Consider the following 20,294-nt stretch of genomic DNA (forward strand, 5'->3'; position numbering starts at 1 on the left):
AGGGCAACTGAAGGATCCATCTCTCGAGCTTGCTACCATTCAATAAAATCAGGGCTGATGCCATGGTCTCCATGCTCCTGAATAGACCCACCAGCTTTCCAACCTCCTCTGTCCAACGCCCAAATATCTATCCATCTCGGCAATGGATATCTACAATAGACACTAGACAATAGGTGCAGGAGTAGGCCATTCAGCCCTCCGACCAAGCACCACCATTCACTGTGATCATGGCTGATCATCCACAATCAGTACCCCGTTCCTGCCTTTTCCCCATATCCCCTGACTCTGCTATTTTTAAGAGCCCTATCTAACTCTCTCTTGAAAGCATCCAGAGAATTGGCCTCCACTACCTTACGAGGCAAAGAATTCCACAAACTTTCTTTGGGTGAAAAAGTTTTTCGTCACCTCCGTTCTAACTGGCCTACCCCTTATTCTTAAAGTGTGGTCCCCTGGTTCTGGGCTTCCGCAACAATGGGAACATGTTTCCTGCCTCTAGCGTGTCCAATCCCTTAATAATCTTATATGCTTCAATAAGATATCCTCTCATCCTTCTAAATTCCAGAGTGTACAAGCCCAGTTGCTCCATTCTATCAACATATGACAGTCCCGCCATCCTGGGAATTAACCTGGTGAACCTACGCTGCACTCCCTCAATAGCAGGAATGTCCTTATTCCTCAATTACTTTACAATGATGTCGTTGAAGGAGTGCTTGATTGTACAAGGCCAGAGGGAATACTTCTCCACGGGGCTGGCAATTTTCCCAGTGACTGTGATACTGACTCAGTGTGTGTCTCTGTCTTGTCCAGCTTACCACAGGGTGCTTAGTCATTCCAGCAAGACAGTGCGGGACGAACTGGTGAACCAGGTGACCCGGATGTTGGCCCCTGCTACCGAAAGCACTGTGCCCAAGCTTCAGCCCACGGAGGCCAGGTGAGACCAGGGTGGACAAGAGGTAGTGCGGGATCAACTGGGTTTCTCTCCACTGCCACGGATGGTGATGGATGGACCAGTGTTTGGGATCCAAGAACATTGCAGTTGAAGTAATTGGTTCATCACATAGAAACATAGAAAATAGGTGCAGGAGGAGGCCATTCGGCCCTTCGAGCCAGCACCGCCATTCATTGTGATCATGGCTGATCGTCCCCTATCGATAACCCGTGCCTGCCTTCTCCCCATATCCCTTGACTCCATTAGCCCCTAGAGCCCTATCTAACTCTCTCTTAAATCCATCCAGTGACTTGGCCTCCACTGCCCTCTGTGGCAGGGAATTCCATAAATTCACAACTCTCTGGGGCCAAGTTTTTCTCACCTCAGTCTTAAATGACCCCCCCTTTATTCTAAGACTGTGTGGCCCCTGGTTCTGGACTCGCTCAACATTTGGGAACATTTTTCCTGCATCCAGCTTGTCCAGTCCTTTTATAATTTTATATATTTCTATAAGATTCCCCCTCATCCTTCTAAACTCCAGTGAATACAAGCCTAGTCTTTTCAATCTTTCCTCATATGACAGTCCCGCCTGCCATATTACATCACAGGTCATTAATCACAAGGTTGTAAATTATAGGAGAAGAATTAGGCCATTCGACCCATCAAGTCTACTGCCCCATTCAATCATGGCTGATCTATCTCTCCCTCCTAACCCCATTCGCCTTCTCCCCATTACCCCCGATTCACGTACTAATCAAGAATCTATCTATCTCTGCCTGAAAAATATCCATTGACTTGGCCTCCACAGCCATCTACGGCACAGAATTCCACTGATTCACCACCACCATCACTACAGAATCCACTGTCTGCATTGTGTGCAGCTAATAGGGCAGCTGCCAGATAACTCCAACATCGCAGGTTCAATCCTGACCACCAGTGCTGTCTGTGTGGAGTTTATTTTAGTTTAGAGATACAGTGCGGAAACAGGCCCTTCGTTCCACTGACCAACGATCCCTGCACATTAACACTACCCTACACACACACACACAAGGGCCATTTACATTTTTTACCTAACCAATTAACCTACAACCCTGTACGTCTTTGGAGTGTGGGAGGAAACCGAAGATCTCGGAGAAAAGCCGCGCAGGTCACGGGTAGAATGTACAAACTCCGCCCGTGGTCAGGATCGAACCAGGAACTCGGGGGCTATAAGGCAGCAACCGTGCCATCGAAGTCATTGGCTCTTCACACCACAGGTCATTAATCCTCTGTCTGCAATGTGTGCAGATAATGGAGGGGCTACCACACAGCTCCAAGATCGCAGGTTCAATCCTGACCACTGGTGCTATCTATGTGGAGTTGGAAAGTCCAGTCAGGGTAATTGGCGCCACCTTGTGTTGGGACTAATTCTAACGCTCTGCTCCCCAACAGATGGTGATGCCCCAGTTTCTTAAAGTCATGCCCCTGTACGTGAATTGCCTGCGGAAGAGTAAAGTGCTGCTTGAAGGGGCAGATGCACCCATTGATGAGAGAGCATACCTCAGGCATGTGGTCATGTCCATGGATATTGCAGAGACCAATGCCTTCTTCTACCCTTGCCTCTTGCCAATAGTAAGTATCGCCACACACCTTGCCTGCTTTGAACACAGAGGCTGAAGATCGACACCACATGCAGGAGTAACTCAGCAGGTCAGCCAGCATCTGCGGAGAAAAAGGATGGATGGGGGATGTTTCGAGTCGGGACCATTCTCCAGACCCGAAACGTCACCCATCCTTTTTGCCCAGATTTGCTGCTGACTTACTCCTGTACGTTGTGTTAAGTTCAAGTTCAAGTGAGTTTATTGTCATGTGTCCCTGATAGGAGAATGAAATTCCTGCTTTGCTTCAGCACACAGAACATAGTAGGCATTTACTACAAAACAGATCAGTGTGTCCATATACCATAATATAAATATATACACACATGAATAAATGAACCGATAAAGTGCAAATAACAGATAATGGGTTATTAATAATCAGAGTTTTGTCCAAGCCAGGTTTAATAGCCTGATGGCTGTGGGGAAGTAGCTATTCCTGAACCTGGTTGTTGCAGTTTTCAGGCTCCTGTACCTTCTACCTGAAGGTAGCAGGGAGATGAATGTGTGGCCAGGATGGTGTGGGTCTTTGATGATGCTGCCAGCCTTTTTGAAGCAGTGACTGCGATAGATCCCCTCGATGGAAGGAAGGTCTTTGTGTCTATCTTTGGTATAAACCAGTTTGTTGTTTCTCCATCTTGTACGGAGGCTGGCAGTGTCACTTGGTCATTTCACAGTGAATGCACCTATTTTCTATGTGTCTATGTTTCTCTCTCTCTGTACACCTGGACTGTAGCACGATCTGAATGGGAGCCAGGTGTCGCTGCCTCGAGCTGTGCGATGTTCACGCAGGTGGCTGTCGGCCAGGGGCGTCTACCTGCTGGAGGATGGTCTCCGCTTGCTGCTGTGGATTGGGATGGACACCCCCACTGAGTGGATCCAGGATGTATTTGGCGTGCCCTCCTTCAGCGAGGTCAACTGCGGAGTGGTCAGTACCATCTCTTTAGACTTTAGACACACAGCGCGGAAACAGGCCCTTCGGCCCATACCAACCAGCGATCCCCGCACACTAACACTATCCTACACACCAAGGACAATTTACAATTTTACCAAAGCCAATTAAACTACAAACCTGTACGTCTTCAGTGTGTGTGAGGAAAAAGCCCCATGCAGGTCACGGGTAGAACGTGCAAACTCCGTACAGACATCAGCAGTAGTCCTAATAGACGGCGTATCTCTGACGCTGTAAGGCAGCAACTCTACCGCTGCACCACCTGTTCACAAGAGGCTCAACGGACAGGACCTTCCCCTGGGAGTGGAAGTTATCAGACCATTCTTCACACTCCAACCACGTACAGGTCCGTAGGCTAATTGTCTTGGTAAAAGTGTAACTTGTCCCTAGTGTGTGGGGTAGTGTTAATGTGTGGGGATCGCTGGTCGGCAGGCAATTAAAAACTAAAACTGAATGTGTTGGTGCAGTCAATGGCCTTTTGGGGTGGCGGCAGGGTTGGTTGGGGGGAGGGAAGGCAGCGCATCTTCAAGGAAATGTTGGCCTCAGCTGTGCCCCATCGCTGTGTTTCAGGGTTCTCTCCCAGTGCTGGCCAACGCACTCTCCCGGCAAATCCGAAACGTCATGGCCAGGGTGCGTAAGGAGAGGCCGAGATTCCTCAAGGCAAGTTTATCGTCAGTCTGACCCGACCCTCAACGTCACCTATCCTCTGCATCCTCCATAGATGCTGCCTGACCCACTGAGTTACTCCAGCACTTTGTGCCTAACTTTATTACCTGCTCTTGGATAGTACACCATGAGATGTTTAAGAAGGAACTAAAGACGCTGGAAAAATCGGTAGACAAAAATGCTGGAGAAACTCAGCGGGTGAGGCAGCATCTATGGAGCGAAGGAATATTGATACACTGGAGATGTGGGGGTTTTGGTGGGAATAGGAGATGTGTTTGGGGGGGGAGGGACAGGTCAGAGGAGAGAAGAACGGGCACCTTGAAACCTTGCTCCTTTAGACATTATAGAGAAGCAGAATCGCCCGGACTAACACACACTCTCGCTTGCCCTTCCAGTTGCTCATCGTGAAACAGACGGATGATGCAGAGAGACAGTTCCTGCAGTATCTGGTCGAAGACAAGAATCCCAGTGGGGGAGCATCATATGCAGACTTCCTCTCTCATATCCACGTCTCCATCCAACGATCTCTCCAATAGCCCCCACCCACCCAACCTCAACCCTGTGTCCTCTCTTGCCTCCTTTTTAAAAAAAAATCTAAAATAATTTATTCAATTGTTATAAAAAATAAACAGTGTATGTACGTGACTGTACATGGTGTGTACATGTATGTGTGCAAGCATATAAATGCCAGCACCTTCACGTGTGTATGTACTGCGTGTATGTTTACATGGCTTTACATTCATGTATGCACATACGTGTGTTCACATGCGTGTATATTTGTTCACGTATGTGCGAGTATCTTTACATGTGCACAGGAGAGCACCAGTAATTAGGGAATTAGGCCTCTGGGCAATTAGGGTAGGGCACTAGTAAATGGGCATTTAGAGTAGGGCACCAGTAAATGGGCATTTAGAGTAGGGCACTAGTAAATGGGCATTTAGAGTAGGGCACTAGTAAATGGGCATTTAGAGGAGGGCACCAGTAAATGGGCATTTAGAGGAGGGCACTAGTAAATAGGCATTTAGTGTAGGGCACTAGTAAATGGGCATTTAGAGGAGGGCACTAGTAAATAGGCATTTAGTGTAGGGCACTAGTAAATGGGCATTTAGAGTAGGGCACTAGTAAATAGGCATTTAGAGTAGGGCACCAGTAAATGGGCATTTAGAGTAGGGCACTAGTAAATGAGCAATAAGTGGAGGGCTGGGAGAAAGGGAGAGTGTGGGTTTTCTCCGGGTGCTCCGGTTTCCACACAACAGTGGTTTTATTGTCAAATGTGCAAAATGAAAATGTGTGAAAAGACGTGAGGGTTTGTAGTATAATTGGCCTCTATAAAATGCCCCTAATGTGTGGGGAGTGGATGAGAAAGTGGACTAACATGGAACTAGTGTGAGCTGGGTGATGGATGGATGGCCGGCGTGGACACCGTCCTGCTTCCATGCTGTGTCTCTAAACTCTAAGAATGCAGATCTAGGCCGTCTGAAGTTCCATAAGTTGGGAGTAGAATTAGGCCATTCGGCCCATCAAGTCCACTCCACAGTTCAATCATGACTGCTCCATCTTCCCCTCTCTCAACCCCATTCTCTTGCCTTCTCCCCGTAACCCCTGACACCCGTACTAATCAAAAATCAATCAATCTCTGCCTTGAATCTATCAATCTCTTGGCCTCCACAGCCGTCAGTGGCAATGAATTCCACAGATTCACCACCCTCTGACATCCGATGTACCTTTACTTCCTGTTTTCCCGTTACTTCCAGCGTTCTTCGCTTTAATTCTGCGTCCGCGTTGTTTCCTCGCCGGCTAAATCCATCAGGTCCAAGGATGGGCGTTGCTGCCGACTGTTATCCTGGGCTCTCCCTCCCTCTCTGGAGCAGAAGGCTTGCGGGCTGACTCTGGCCTGGGTCTTGTCACCGCTTTTGTGGAGAGTGCGGTGGATAATATTCATTCTATTAAAAGACAGGAAGCTTTGACCGCACCCCTTCAATAAAAGTATAATGTATAGAGTCATACAGCATGGAAATAGGCCATTCGGCCCAACTTGCACAGACCTACAAAATAATGGGTGAAATACTAACTTTGAATCTGAGAATCAAACTTTGATAAATTGCTGTTCAGGAATCCTGATGGTTTGTCATTTGGCTCAAATTGGCTCAACAGACCATTCGGCCCAACTGCTCCATGCTGACCAGGGGCCCGCATTTGGCCAACAATCTCACTAAACATATAGAAACATAGAAAATTAGGTGCAGGAGTAGGCCATTCGGCCCTTCGAGCCTGCACCGCCATTCAATATGATCATGGCTGATCATCCAACTCAGTATCCCGTACCTGCCTTCTCTCCATACCCCCTGATCCCCTTAGCCACAAGGGCCCACATCTAACTCCCTCTTAAATATAGCCAATGAACTGGCCTCAACTACCCTCTGTGGCAGAGAGTTCCAGAGATTCACCACTCTCTGTGTGAAAAAAACTTTTTTATCCATGTACCTGTCCAAATGTCTTTCAAAATGGCGTTTTAGTTCCTGCCTCAACTACCTCCTCTGGCACCTCATTCCACACACCCACCACTCTCTGATGCCCATCAGGCATTAAATCTTTCTCCTGCCACCTTAAATCTGTCCTCTGGGTTAAAGACTCAAATCACCAATTTGTGGTCGACACTCCCACCCAATGGCGAACTGCTGTAATTGCAGGCGGTCCCAGTTTGCCACTCAATCCAATTCCCTGCATCCCACATCTTCGAGTCTCCATTCATCTTCATTCCCCCCTGAAAACAACATCTTTCAGTCTTTCGTGCAACAGAAAAAAACAATTTACTTCTCCAGCAACCCGGGCAGAAGCTGTTCTTACTTTAAACAATTCCAGGGAATCTAAACCTGGAGGGACACAGGTTTAAGGTGTAAGATTTAAGAGATTAAAGAGAAAGATGTACAAGTTCACCACCGGGTGTTTGGAACGAAATGCCAGGCTGCCAGCAATTGCAGTAGTGCACCACTGGGTGGGAGTGTCGACCACAAATTGAGTCACCTGGAATTACAGCAGCGCACCACTGGGTGGGAGTTAGTTCAATTGGACTTTATTGCCCCAACTTACAGTGAAATACTTTCTTTAGGAAGTCGAATGCAAGGGCAACACAAGGCATTGAGCAGAAAAGTCAGCAAGCCATGATGCAGCTTCATAAAACTTTGGTTAGGTCGAATCTGTGTACAGATCAGGTCACCCCATTACAGGAAGAACTTGAGGCTTAGAGGATATTAGCTACAAGGAGTGCATTGGACTTGAAACTTGAATTGTTTGGAACGTTTGAGGAGAGACCTCATAAAAGTATATTAAATCATAAGAGGCGCAGTTAGGGTGGACAGTTGGAATGTGTTTCCCGGAGTGGAAATGGCAAGGACGAGGGTTTAGTTTTAAGGTCAAAGTCAAATGTCTTTGTGACATGCACATAAAGGTGTGTGCAGGGGATGCAGGGAGAGTTTGTATACAAAGAGCGGTCGGCTGGGTGCCTGGAACATGGTGGGGGCAGATACCACTGTGGTGTTTAAGAGGATTTTCGACAGGCACATGGATAGGCAGGGAACGGAGGGATATGGAGGCTGGGGAGATTGGTTTAAATTACTATCGTGCTCAGCATAGAAATTATGGGCCGAAGGGCCTGTTCCCCCACTGTACTGTTCCATGTTCAGTGATAATCTACTCCAGTCATCCAGTAGCTCACCCTTGTCTAACAATGACCCATGTATGTTAGTTAAAGCTCACATTATTTCTTCCCAAGCTTCCCACAGTGTCCTTGGATATATCTGATCAGGCCTGAGAAATTAGGTGACATTCATCCGCCTTAGGCCTGTCTTCAAGCCATCTTCAAGATTCCCAGTCTTTCTTCACAAAGGACCATCCTCACCTCCTTCGACTCCACGCAGAGTTGACCACTTTGCTTTCTTAGGGGTCACGGAGAGAACGTGCAAACTCCGTACAGACAGCACCCGTAGTCAGTGGGAGGTGACCGAGGTGCGCAAAGGCCTGAAGGTGGCTGGACGAGGAGGGGCGAGGGTTCGCTGGACAATCTGGACAGAAGTGATGGCTGGAGGGGCCACACAGTCATGGGGGGGGACGTGCAAACTCCCTATAGACAGCACCCCTAGTCAGGATCTGGCGCTGTAAGGCAGCAACTCTACCGCTGCGCCACCGTGCCACCTCTACTTGTGATAAGAGAAGCACTGAAGGCAGACACAAAAAGCTGGAGTAACTCAGCGGGACGGGCAGCATCTCTGGAGAGAAGGAATGGGTGACGTCTTCAGACTGAGAGTCGGGGGGTGAGAGGGAGACACAAAGATAAGGAAGGGCAAGGCGTGAAAAAGAGACATCAAAAGAGATGACAAAGGACAAAGTAGAATACATCATTGTTAGCTGGGATAAGGAGACAAAGCTAACATGTAATTAGAGGGACAGTCAGACTGGTCGAACAACTGGGGAGAGGAAGGGATGGAGGGTAGAGAGAGGAAAAGCAAGGGTTACTTGAAGTTAGTGAAGTTGATATTCATACCGCTGGGGTGTAAATCCATTAAAAAGGTTCATTAAAAAATCATAATACATGATTTCCCTGAGGGGTGGTGTTGTGAAACACACGGTCCTCTGCATTGCTCAATACACAGCTTGACGTAGAAGGCTTTTAATATTTGCAACATTATGGGATCCCAATGAAATGGGAACCCGTCAATATTTCACAAAGAAAACAGCATTCGTCAATACACCATATGTAGTTAATATATTGTACAATATCAAATTTGCATCAAATGCAATATTTTTTAAAAAAGGACACATTCCTCTGATACATCAACTGGAAAGGCATCCACATTATAGCCTTTTTACACTGAGATTTTAATAGCCCACCCAATCCTTTATTCATTTTTTTTAAGCTAGGCGGTTTAGGTACCATCGGTCTTTCTGGTCAATTCGACTTAGATCTCGGAACAGAGGTGAGACTGTGGAGTTACCAGGTAATATCTGACCTTGTAACGAGACACATTTTGGACACTGCATTGAGGGTGATCTTCATGGAAGGATTGCAAGGCGTGAAGGGTTGCAGATACCTTGAGCAGGAAAAGTGGGCTAACCCACAACAGGTCAGCAAATATAATGAAGAATAAAACAACTCAGATCAGGGCACCACAAACTCTTTGAACAAGGACCACAATATCAGACTAGGATGTCCAGCATATTCTCATGGAGAGGCAGTACCATTTTGTTCTGGGCTCGCTTGGCAACTTGGAAATAATCTCCCTGGTGGAAGAAGAACCAAAGAGATGAGGAGAAGAGAACCAAACTCATCGCGAGGCTGGAGATAATGGCATAAAGCTCGAGATATAGACTTTAGAGATACAGCGTGGAAACGGGCCGGACAGGCCACTGATTCCACGCCAACCAGCGATCTCCCCGTGCGATCCGACGTACTAGGGAAACTATTTACAGAAGCCAATTAACCTACAAATCTGCACGCCATTGGTGTGTGGGAGGAAACTGGAGCACCCGGAGAAAACCCACGCGGGTCACGGGGCGAACATGCAAACTCCGTACTGACAGCACGTGTAGTCAGGAGCGAACCCGGGTCTCTGGCGCTGTAAGGCAGCAACTCTACCGCTGCGCCACCGTGCCGCCCTTCTGACCTAGTATCGATCATGAGTTTACGAGGATCCATTCTCAGTCCTTTATGTAAAACTTGAACGTTTCAAATTTAAGAAAAAGCTAACGATTTAATTTTGTGTTCTGCAAAATCCATTTCCCTTTTAATCCCACGTGTATATTCTGATATTAATTTCACCTTTCTGCACAATTAAATGTGAATTATAATTTCAACTTTCTGAATTGAGGGCTGTGGTGTTTCCAAAGATATGTGCAGACTGGAGAATGGAAAACAAGACGTTTCTGGTCTAGAATTACTTAAATATTGTTGGGAATTTTTGCCGTGGGGTTTGCAGAAAGATGTTCCTACGGCACCAAATTACTAAGGCTAGCCTGGGCTTCTTTCTTTGACATGGGTGCAGTTTTAAATGGAAAGTGTAATGAGTCGTGCTAGCATAGTCTTGTTACCGTCTGGGCATCACGGTGGCGCAGCGGTAGTGTTGCTGCCTCCCAGCGTCAGAGACCCGGGTTCGATCCTGACTACGGGAGCTGTCTGTACGGAGTTTGTACGTTCTCCCTGTAACCACATGGGTTTTCTCTGGGTGCTCTGGTTTCCCTCCACACTCCAAAGACCTGCAAGTTTGTAGGTTAATTGGCTTAGTGTAGTTGTAAAATTGTCGTGTGTGTGTGTGTGTGTGTGTGTGTGTGTGTGTGTGTGTGTGTGTGTGTGTGTGTGTGTGTGTGTAGGATAGGATGGTGCTAGTGTGCTGGGATCACTGGTCAGCTCGGACTCGATGGGCCGAAGGGCCTGTTTCCGTGCTGTATCTCCAAACTAAACTGCTGGTATCTTGAGCAAAATACAAAGAACTCAGCGGGTCAGGCAGCTTCTGAAGAAGGAAATTTATCCATTATTTATCCATTATTCTCACAGTCGTCAATAATCAGCAGGGATTGACGTGCTAATTTATTATTAATGGCGAGCCACCCTACTGACCCTGAATTTGCAATGTTAGACCAAGAATGTTGAAATCCGTCATTAGACTGGTCATAAATGGTGTGACAAGCCCTCCACATAGATCACTCCCACATCCAACAAGTCTTTATATTTATCATCACCCACCTTGTATACCTGGTTTAGTTAATGGTTCTAAAGTTGGAGTCCTGACCCAAAACATTGCCTATCCATGTTTTCCATCGATGCTGCCTGACATGCCCAGTTGCTCCAGTAAGGTCTCTTTCAATTAATAGTTCTGCCCAGTCCAGTCAAAGCTTTTAGACCAATAATTGGATACTAATCAATGCTCCAGTTTTTAGACTTTAGAGGTGGAGTGTGGAATCTGGCCCTTCGGCCCACCGAGTCCATGCTAACCAGCGAGTACTATCCTACAAACACTAGGGATAAGTTTACAATTTACAGAAGCCAATTGACCTACAGGCATGCGCGTCTTTGGAGTGTGGGAGGAAACCGGAACAGCAGGAGAAAACCTCCGCGGGTCACGGGGAGCACGTGCAAACTCCATACAGACAGCACCCGGAGTCAGGATCGAACCCTGGCCTCTGCCAGCAACTCTACCACTGCACTGGGAGAAATGGTATTTAGCACACACCTCTGTTTTGGGAGAAATCGTTTCATTTGTGGGAATTCATTGGGGGAGAAATATAGTTCGTAGTTACAAGGACACAAACTGCTGGAGTAACTGAGTGGGTCAGGCAGCAACTCTGAAGAACATGAATAGGTGACGTTTCGGGTCGGGACCCTTCTTGAGTCTAATCCACCACTTTGTGACTTATTTTTAAGCCAACATCTGCAGGTCCTTGTTTTGACCAGTTTGTATAAAGGTCCTGTGTACAGCCAGCAGTGAGGATCTTTTGCTGTTGGTTTTTGGTTGAAGCCAACTCCACCTCCGCCAGTGCTGATCTGATCGGTGCGCGATGATACAATTTAGCGGCAGCTTCCCATCATTGTGTACAATGACCATCGAGGGATGTGATGTGGAAAATATGTAATGTCTCAATGAACTTTTGAAATGAACCCATTTTCATTTGGGACCACTGTAGACCACATATCTGCCATGTATCTCCCCTCAGTTCCCAACCACCTCTGAATGATATTGTTCAGTCCTGTACACTAAACCTGCCACTTCACATATTACACCAGTCAGCTCCAAAGCCATCGGAAATTGCCCCAGCATTGTTACATTGAAATAGTATAATAATGGGCTATTTCAACATCGAGCTAGTGGTATGAACAATAGTTTACACTTGTTGCAATGCTGAGGATGTTTAGATTCTTGCCCTGCTTCAAATCCTGAAAGAGTCCCTGACATTTAAAAACTGCTAACACATAGCTTAAGCTCTTCAACAGACGAACATATACATCCTGATGCACGCACGACACAAATGTATAAACATGTAAATTGGTGCAATTTTACACATATTTACTTTGGCAGAACAAGATTGTTGACTGAATCCCAAACACAAGATGAGCGGCCTTTGTATCCCGAGCCATTGTCCAAGGGAGAGGAGGAGTCAGAGCAGAGGGGTTGGCGTTCCTGCGGTGGCCAGCAGAGGGAGCACCAACTCCACCGTGAGCCGCTCTAGACTTCCGGTTTTCCAGAGTGGCCACTGGGAAACGGGAAAAGACCAATATTCCGTCAAACGCCAAGAAGGGACTTTGTGGGGACGATCCCATCCCAATTTCCTGGTTCCAGTTCTTGCTCAGCACCTCCCACCCCTTTCCTGAACCTTGAGACCTCCATCCAGGTCAACGGGGCATTGGCAGGCCCTCAACACCATTGGCGGTCAGTCCCAATGAAGTGGCGTGTAGGAAGGAACTGTAGATGCTGGTTTACACCGAAAATAGACAAAAAAATGCTGGAGTAACTCAGTAGGACCGGCGGCGTCTCTGGAGAGAAGGAATGAGTGATGTTTCAGGTCAAGACCTTTCCCTCAGACATAAGAATGTTTCCATTCCATCTCTCCAGAGATGCCGCCCGTCCCGCTGTGTAACTCCAGCATTTCCAGTCAGAACCACCCCGCACGTCCCCACAAAACATCATGGAGCTGCAACTGGCAAAGCCAGTGGTGGCAGCCAAGTTGCGCATGGAACGATGCCACTGCCTGGTCAAGGGTGGAACGTTGCAAGATGCGTTCCCTGGTAGCCTAGAAGCTTACGCTTGTTGAACAGCAGCACAATGGGTCTCAATGGTCCTAGAGTGGACCACGGCTAGCATGCCAAGTCCCCCACTCATCTACACCTGGTCTTACTCTTTGACCTTGGTCTTGTCTCACCTGTGGGACAATATTACATGATTGATGAATAAGCCTCCTACAGGTGCTCAACTACTGACCAACGAACTATTGGACCACCAGCTCCGAGTCAATTCCTCAGACAAGTGCCATGTCTTGGGCACTCAACATTAAGGCCCAACATCATTCCAAGCAGAACTATACAACTCCTTAGCCGTTGGGACCTATTGAGAAGGAAACAATATTGGCTTGTATATATATTGGCAATATATTGGTAACCAATATTGGCACTGATAACATTATACCACACCACCCAATATACAATGGAAGTCCCAACTCAATAGGAAGGCTGCAATTCTGACCTCCCACCACTGGATGCCACCGGATTCAAGGATGCAACACCAATTTTCTTCCCACCTTCCCCGGTTCAAATCCCATCTTGGGACCACTGAACTTCTGGAAATTTCACAATTGAATTTGCAGGCCGACATTCCAACCCGGAGATGGACAGACGATCCATGAGGAATAAGGGGCCATGCACGCAGATGCAAGCCAACCTCGTCTGTACCCCTCATCACCAAGGACCACCTGGCTCTCATCCACCCGGCCAGGCATGTGAGGAAGGCGTCTTCTCTGTTCTGCCCTCTGACTACATTTTCTACGTCAACACAGCAGCAATGTTTCAATTCTCATCGCACCACCAACTTTAAAATGCCATTATTTTTCTTTACATCCGAGTTGAACCTGAGAGAAGGTAAATTGTCCAGAGTGGGCCAGGCTGTGGGACAGCATCAGGCAACTGTGGGTGTCCGGGCCATGTTAGACGTGGGCTTGTTCGAGTTGACGTGAGGAACGAGACTGGAGTTTGGGTTGGTCGCGCTGAAGGTGTAGTCGTGGGCCTGGAAGCACAGAGGAAAGAACTCGGTAACCACACAAAAGCAAAGTCCCGCAGGGAGCGCGGAGACGAGATCGAATCTGGGAGAACTGAAGAGAATGCGCAGAGTAAGGGGAAAAAATGCGATTGGTGTAGGATGTGTATCGAGCCTCTCCGGGCAAGAGACTGTCTGTGTCTATCCCTTCGTTATCACATCTCCCACAGCCAACAATGAACCATTGTGGTCTCCACCTTTCCATGGTCCATCTGATTTCCCTGGTCATCTGATTCATTCTGAACCTCTTCACACCTCTAGTTTCCCCTCTCCCCTCACTCTCAGTCTGAAGAAGAGTCTTGACTTGAAACGTCACCCATTCCTTCTCTCCAGAGATGCTGCCGGTCCCAATGAGTTACCCCAGCATCTTGTTTCTATCTTATCTTTGGTGTAAACCAGCATTGCAGGTCCTTCTGATACAATGCTAGTAGTTTAGTTTAGTTTATCATCACCAGCACCAAGGTATATGGAAAAGCCTTGTTGTTGCGTTGCCATCTAGTCAGCGGAAAGACTATACATGATTACAATCACGCTGTCCACAGTGTACATGATACAGATAAATGGAATAACGTTTAGTGCAAGGTAAGTCCAGTACAGATAGTCCAAGTGTCTCCAATGAGGTAGATAGTATGTCAGGACCGCTCTCTCAGCTCACTACCTAGCAGGACTCTGGGCTTACGGAGCAGGGGTGACTAAAGGGCCTGTTGTTCTCCCTGTACAGTTAGACCAATACACCACAGCAATAGGCCCTTCAAGGACAGCACAGTGGCACAGGGGTATAGCTGCTGCCTTACAGCACTAGAAACCCTGGTTCGATCTTGACTGCGGGTGCAGTCGGTACAGTGTTTGAACCGTCTCCCCATGACATAGAAACATAGACAATAGGTGCAGGAGTAGGCCATTCGGCCCTTCGAGCCTGCACCGTTCGCCATTCAATATGATCATGGCTGATCATCCAACTCAATATCCTGTACCTGCCTCATCTCCATACCCCCTGATCCCTTTAGCCACAAGGGCCACATCCAACTCCCTCTTAAATATAGCCAATGAACTGTGGCCTCAACTACCTTCAGTGGCAGAGAGTTCCACAGATTCACCACTCTCTGTATGAATTTTTTTTTTATCATCTCTGTCCTAAAAGATTTCCCCGTTATCCTTAAACTGTTACCCCTTGTTCTGGACTTCCCCAACATCGGGAACAATTGGGACTGCGTGGGTTTTCTCCTGGTGCTCCGGTTTCCTCCCACACTCCCAAGACGTACGGGTTTGTAGGTTAAATGGCTTTTTCAAATTGTCGAAAAATTGTCCCTAATGTGTGTAGCTTCGTGTATTGGGATAGTCGCTGGTCAGTGGGCCGAAGGGCCTGTTTCCATGCTGTATCTCTAAAGTCCAACGCCCACCGAGTCAATAACAACCATCGACTGTTCATTTGCACGGATACATTTTTTTTCCTCCCCCAGAATCTACCCCACATCTGCACACTCGGAACGGCTGTTGAATGTTATTGAATGTTATTAGAGGGTTAAATTGTTCATGACATGTATTTTAATTTTAATTGCTATTTATTTTGTAACGAAAACTGAATGGACACTGGTTGAGAAACTTTTTTTTTGTTTCCTCTGAGTATGCGAATACTCAGGAAATGACAATAAAGATTTACAATTACAATTACAATTACAATTTGGAGTGGCCATTTAAATGACCAAACTGCACACCGTCAGGATGTGAGAGGAAACCAGAGCACGAGAAGGGAACGCATGTGGTTACAGGGGGGAACGTGAACACTCCACACACGCAGCACTAGATCGAACCTGGATCCCTGACGGTGAGAGGCAACGGGTCTACAAGCTGCCACCCAGCGCTGTGGATGCTGCATTGTTGATGCAAGGTTGTCTCTTGCTGCTGCACTGGTGCTGCCGATGCACGAGTCCAAACCGGGACGTTTCGGGAACATACGTTTCACAACATGCAGCGAGGCGCACGCAAGCGGCTATTTATTTTGCTCTGAAGTAGAGGCAGCAGAAACGTACGTGACGTCGGAATATCCGATCAAGCAGACTCCTTTTGGGTGGCTCGGGAAGAAGGTTCCAATCCAGGTCTGGCGATCTGCTCCCATTTGGTCCAAACACGTTCAACTCCTTGAAACATTCAGTCTCGATCATCTACATAAACAGCAGGGGACAAGATGGAAAGGTGACTTCGTTTTTAAGAAGGAACTGTGCAGATGCTGGAAAATCAAAGGTACACAAAAAAGCTGGAGAAAATCAGCGGGTGCAGCAGCAGAGAAACATAGAAATTAGGTGCAGGAGTAGGCCATTCGGCCCTTCGAGCCTGCACCGCCATTCAATATGATCATGGCTGATCATCCAACTCAGTATCCCGTATCTGCATTCTCTCCATACCCCCTGATCCCCTTAGCCACAAGGGCCTTATCTAACTCCCTCTTAAATATAGCCAATGAACTGGCCTCAACTACCCTCTGTGGCAGAGAGTTCCAGAGATTCACCACTCTCTGTGTGAAAAAAGTTCTTCTCATCTCGATTTTAAAGGATTTCCCCCCCCCTTATCCTTAAGCTGTGACCCCTTGTCCTGGACTTCCCTAACATCGGGAACAATCTTCCTGCATCTAGCCTGTCCAACCCCTTAAGAATTTTGTAAGTTTCTATAAGATCCCCTCTCAATCTTCTAAATTCTAGAGAGTATAAACCAAGTCTATCCAGTCTTTCTTCATAAGACAGTCCTGACATCCCAGGAATCAGTCTGGTGAACCGTCTCTGCACTCCCTCTATGGCAATAATGTCCTTCCTCAGATTTGGAGACCAAAACTGTACGCAATACTCCAGGTGTGGTCTCACCAAGACCCTGTACAACTGCAGTAGAACCTCCCTGCTCCTATATTCAAATTCTTTTGCAATGAAAGCCAACATACCATTCGCTTTCTTCACTGCCTGCTGCATCTATGGAGCGAAGGAGATAGGCAACGTTTCGGGCCAAAACCCTTCTTCAGACTGATCCTAGATGACTTAGTTAGTTGTGCCTCCACCTCCAACACCTCGCCATTCTCTTTAGCCCAATAATCTCACCAAAATGGGCTGCAAATCATCTTCACGTTGGTTCACACACGTGCATGTATGTGGTGGAGACCTGATGGAGGTATCTTACGATAGACAATAGACAATAAGTGCAGGAGTAGGCCATTCGACCCTCGAGCCAGCACCGCCATTCAATGTGATCATGGCTGATCATCCACAATCAGTACCCCGTTCCTGCCTTCTCCCCATATCCCTTAACTCCGCTATCCCCAAGAGCCATATCTAACTCTCTCTTGAAAGCATCCAGAGAACCAGCCTTCCACCGCCTTCTGAGGCAGAGAATTCCACAGACTCACCACTCTCTGTGTGAAAAAGTGTTTCCTCATCTCCGTTCTAAATGGCTTGGCCCTTATTCTTAAACTGTGGCCCCTGGTTCTGGACTCGCCCAACATCGGGAACATGTTGATGTTATGAGAGGGGTAGAGAAGGGAGACACTCAGACCTATTTTACCAGGAGCAAAATGACTAGAGGTCAGAGAGACAATGTTGAAAGGAGGGGATGTGCAGGGCAGGTTTGTTTTGTGTTACACAGAGGGTGATGGGTGCCTGGAATGCACTGTTAGGGTTGGTGTTGAAGGCAGATACAGTAGTGGCCTTTAAGAGATTATTAGGTGGATTAATATTCCTGCAGATTGTCGGGATGTCCATCGTCTTTCCGCTGACTGGTTCGCAAGCAATAAAAAGCTTTTCACTGTAGCTTGGTACACGTCACAATAAACAAAACTGAAACATGCACATGGAGAGATTAACATGGCTTCATGTTCGGCACAGACATGGTGGGCCGAAGGGCCTGTTCCTGTACTGTTCTCTGTTCTATATGATCAGGATTAACACACAATAAGACAGCATGGGATTGGGGGGGGGGGTGTCATATCAAAGCCCATTCCCAGAAGCTTGCCATAAAATCACCTGAGCCAGGTGCCTGAGAAATGGAATTGATTCAACTATCTTAAGCACACAATTCTTGAACTCCGTAATTTCAGAAATGATAAGAGTACGTCAACATTATTAAGATAAAACCTTGGAAGCAACGCAGTGCCTCAGATGAACTCCTTCCCTTCTTTTAAGCTGATTTTATTTCAGTTTGAGTCTGAGATAATGACTGACTGGGGAGCGAGGAAGTATCTTCCCTGACCATGAGGGAACGCAAGAGGCGGTTTGCTACTGACCTCGTTTTGCCAAGGGATCGGAACGCAGCCTGTGGCGAATTTCACGTAGAAGTCGTTGTCAGTTTGGTCCAGATACACGCCCTTCACCGTTGAAAACTGTTCAATGTCCAGCACGTCCTTGCAGTAAACTGCTCGAGGCTACCAGTTAAAAACAAGCAAACGACATACGGTTAAAGAAACAACTCTGTCGCTGAAGGGTCGGCCACAAGCGTGGAAATGGTCTGGCTAGATTACGCCACAGTTGCAACACAACACTGTCTCCAGAACACATCAACCTAATGGCCCTGTCCCACTATACAAGTTCACCCAAGAGCTCTCCCGAGTTTAAAGAAAAATCAAACTCGTGGTAAGCACGTAGAATGTATGTAGCGGGTACGTCAGAGCTCGGGGCATCTCTTAGCGGCTCGTATCGCTAACGGCCGGTACTCGGGAAACGCGGTAAGACTCGTGAAGATTTTTCAACACGTTGGAAAATGTCCACGAGAGCCCCGAGTACCTACGAACGGCTATTACCGTAATTCTCTGAGTTCGAATCAGGGGAAACTCGGGAGAACTCCGGAATTACCTCGTACAGTGGGACAGCCCCATTACACAGACATATCTTCATTTCACTTTATCATTCATTTTCGCCATTGTTGAAAACATTAGCGATGCAGTGGTGCTGGTTTCCAACATGGGGGGGATCATTTTTCCCTGCATCTAGCCTGTCGAATCCTCTAAGAATTTCATATGTTTCTATAAGATATCCTCTCATCTAAATTCCAGTGACCACAAGCCCAGTCGAACCACTCTTTCATCCCACATTCCCAAAACATACGGGTTTGTAGGATAGTTGACCTCTGGTGGGCAGGGAGTGGGATTACGTGATCGATTGTTAGCGTGGACTCGCTGGGCTGAAGGGACTGTTTCCGTGCTGTATCTTTCAATCAGTTAAATCAATTTATTTGCGGACTTCCAATTTCTCAGGGAGACACACAGTGCTTCACCGCCAGTGGTGGTCACTTCTGTTCTGATGCTACGGGAACGCGAATGCCAAGCCTGCCGAACACTTACATCTGGTAGGAACGACGGCTGCAGCATGCCAGCCTCCAACCGCTTGAAGTTGATGCCTTTGAAGAAGGGATGTCCCTTCACCTCGCTGGCTCCCTCTGCCTTGCAACCGAGTCGCTGCTTTGGATCTTTGGTTAGCAGCTGTGAAGAAGAGCCATCTGGTTAAAATTTACAAATTCATAAGTTGTACGACCAGAATTAGGCCATTCAGCCCATCAAGTGTATACAATCATAGAATCGTAGAAAATAGGTGCAGGAGTAGGCCATTCGGCCCTTCGAGCCTGCATCGCCATTCAATATTTTTTACACAGAGAGTGGTGAATCTCTGGAACTCTCTGCCACAGAGGGTAGTTGAGGCCACAGTTCATTGGCTATATTTAAGAGGGAGTTAGATGTGGCCCTTGTGGCTAAGGGGATCAGGGGGTATGGAGAGAAGGCAGGTACGGGATACTGAGTTGAATGATCAGCCATGATCATATTGAATGGCGGTGCAGGCTCGAAGGGCCGAATGGCCTACTCCTGCACCTAATTTCTATGTTTCAATGTTAATATGATCATGGCTGATCATCCAACTCACGAGGGGAATGGACACGTTAGAGGGAGGAAACATGTTCCCGATGTTGGGGGAGTCCAGAACCAGGGGCCACACAGTTTAAGAATAAGGAGTCAGCCATTTAGAACGGAGACGAGGAAACACTTTTTCTCACAGAGAGTGGGGAGTCTGTGGAATTCTCTGCCTCAGAGGGCAGTGGAGGCCGGTTCTCTGGATGCTTTCAAGAGAGAGCTAGATAGGGCTCTTAAAAATAGTGGAGTCAGGGGATATGGGGAGAAGGCAGAACGGGGTACTGTTTGGGGATGATCAGCCATGATCACATTGAATGGCCGTGCCGGCTCGAAGGGCTGAATGGTCTACTCCTGCACCTATTGTCTATTGTCTATTGAATGGATCGGGTAAATGCACAGAATCTCTTGCCTAGAGTAGGGGAATCGAGGACCAGAGCACATAGGT

The 20,294-nt window shown here is 47.4% G+C and overlaps 2 protein-coding genes across 2 annotated transcripts in view; one reads left to right on the forward strand and one right to left on the reverse strand.

The window, feature by feature from the left end:
• The window catches only part of LOC129713316 (protein transport protein Sec24C-like), a 39,631-nt gene extending 34,801 nt beyond the window's left edge, over positions 1-4,830 (forward strand). The window contains 6 exon segments of the mRNA XM_055662287.1: positions 808-884; positions 887-931; positions 2,360-2,539; positions 3,299-3,490; positions 4,085-4,174; positions 4,576-4,830. Of these exon segments, the coding sequence (XP_055518262.1) occupies positions 808-884; positions 887-931; positions 2,360-2,539; positions 3,299-3,490; positions 4,085-4,174; positions 4,576-4,716 (725 nt within the window). The 3' untranslated portion in view covers positions 4,717-4,830.
• Positions 4,831-10,397: 5,567 nt separating this feature from the next.
• The window catches only part of LOC129713318 (G protein-coupled receptor kinase 5-like), an 84,333-nt gene continuing 74,436 nt past the window's right edge, over positions 10,398-20,294 (reverse strand). Inside the window, exons 13-16 of the mRNA XM_055662291.1 lie at positions 19,289-19,426; positions 18,236-18,373; positions 16,005-16,136; positions 10,398-13,944 (exon numbers count right to left, since the gene is read on the reverse strand). Coding sequence (XP_055518266.1) covers positions 13,837-13,944; positions 16,005-16,136; positions 18,236-18,373; positions 19,289-19,426 — 516 coding nt within the window. The 3' untranslated portion in view covers positions 10,398-13,836. The remainder of the gene's footprint in view (positions 13,945-16,004; positions 16,137-18,235; positions 18,374-19,288; positions 19,427-20,294) is intronic.

This window comes from Leucoraja erinacea, chromosome 35, assembly GCF_028641065.1.
Source record: "Leucoraja erinacea ecotype New England chromosome 35, Leri_hhj_1, whole genome shotgun sequence".
NCBI lineage: Eukaryota > Metazoa > Chordata > Chondrichthyes > Rajiformes > Rajidae > Leucoraja > Leucoraja erinaceus.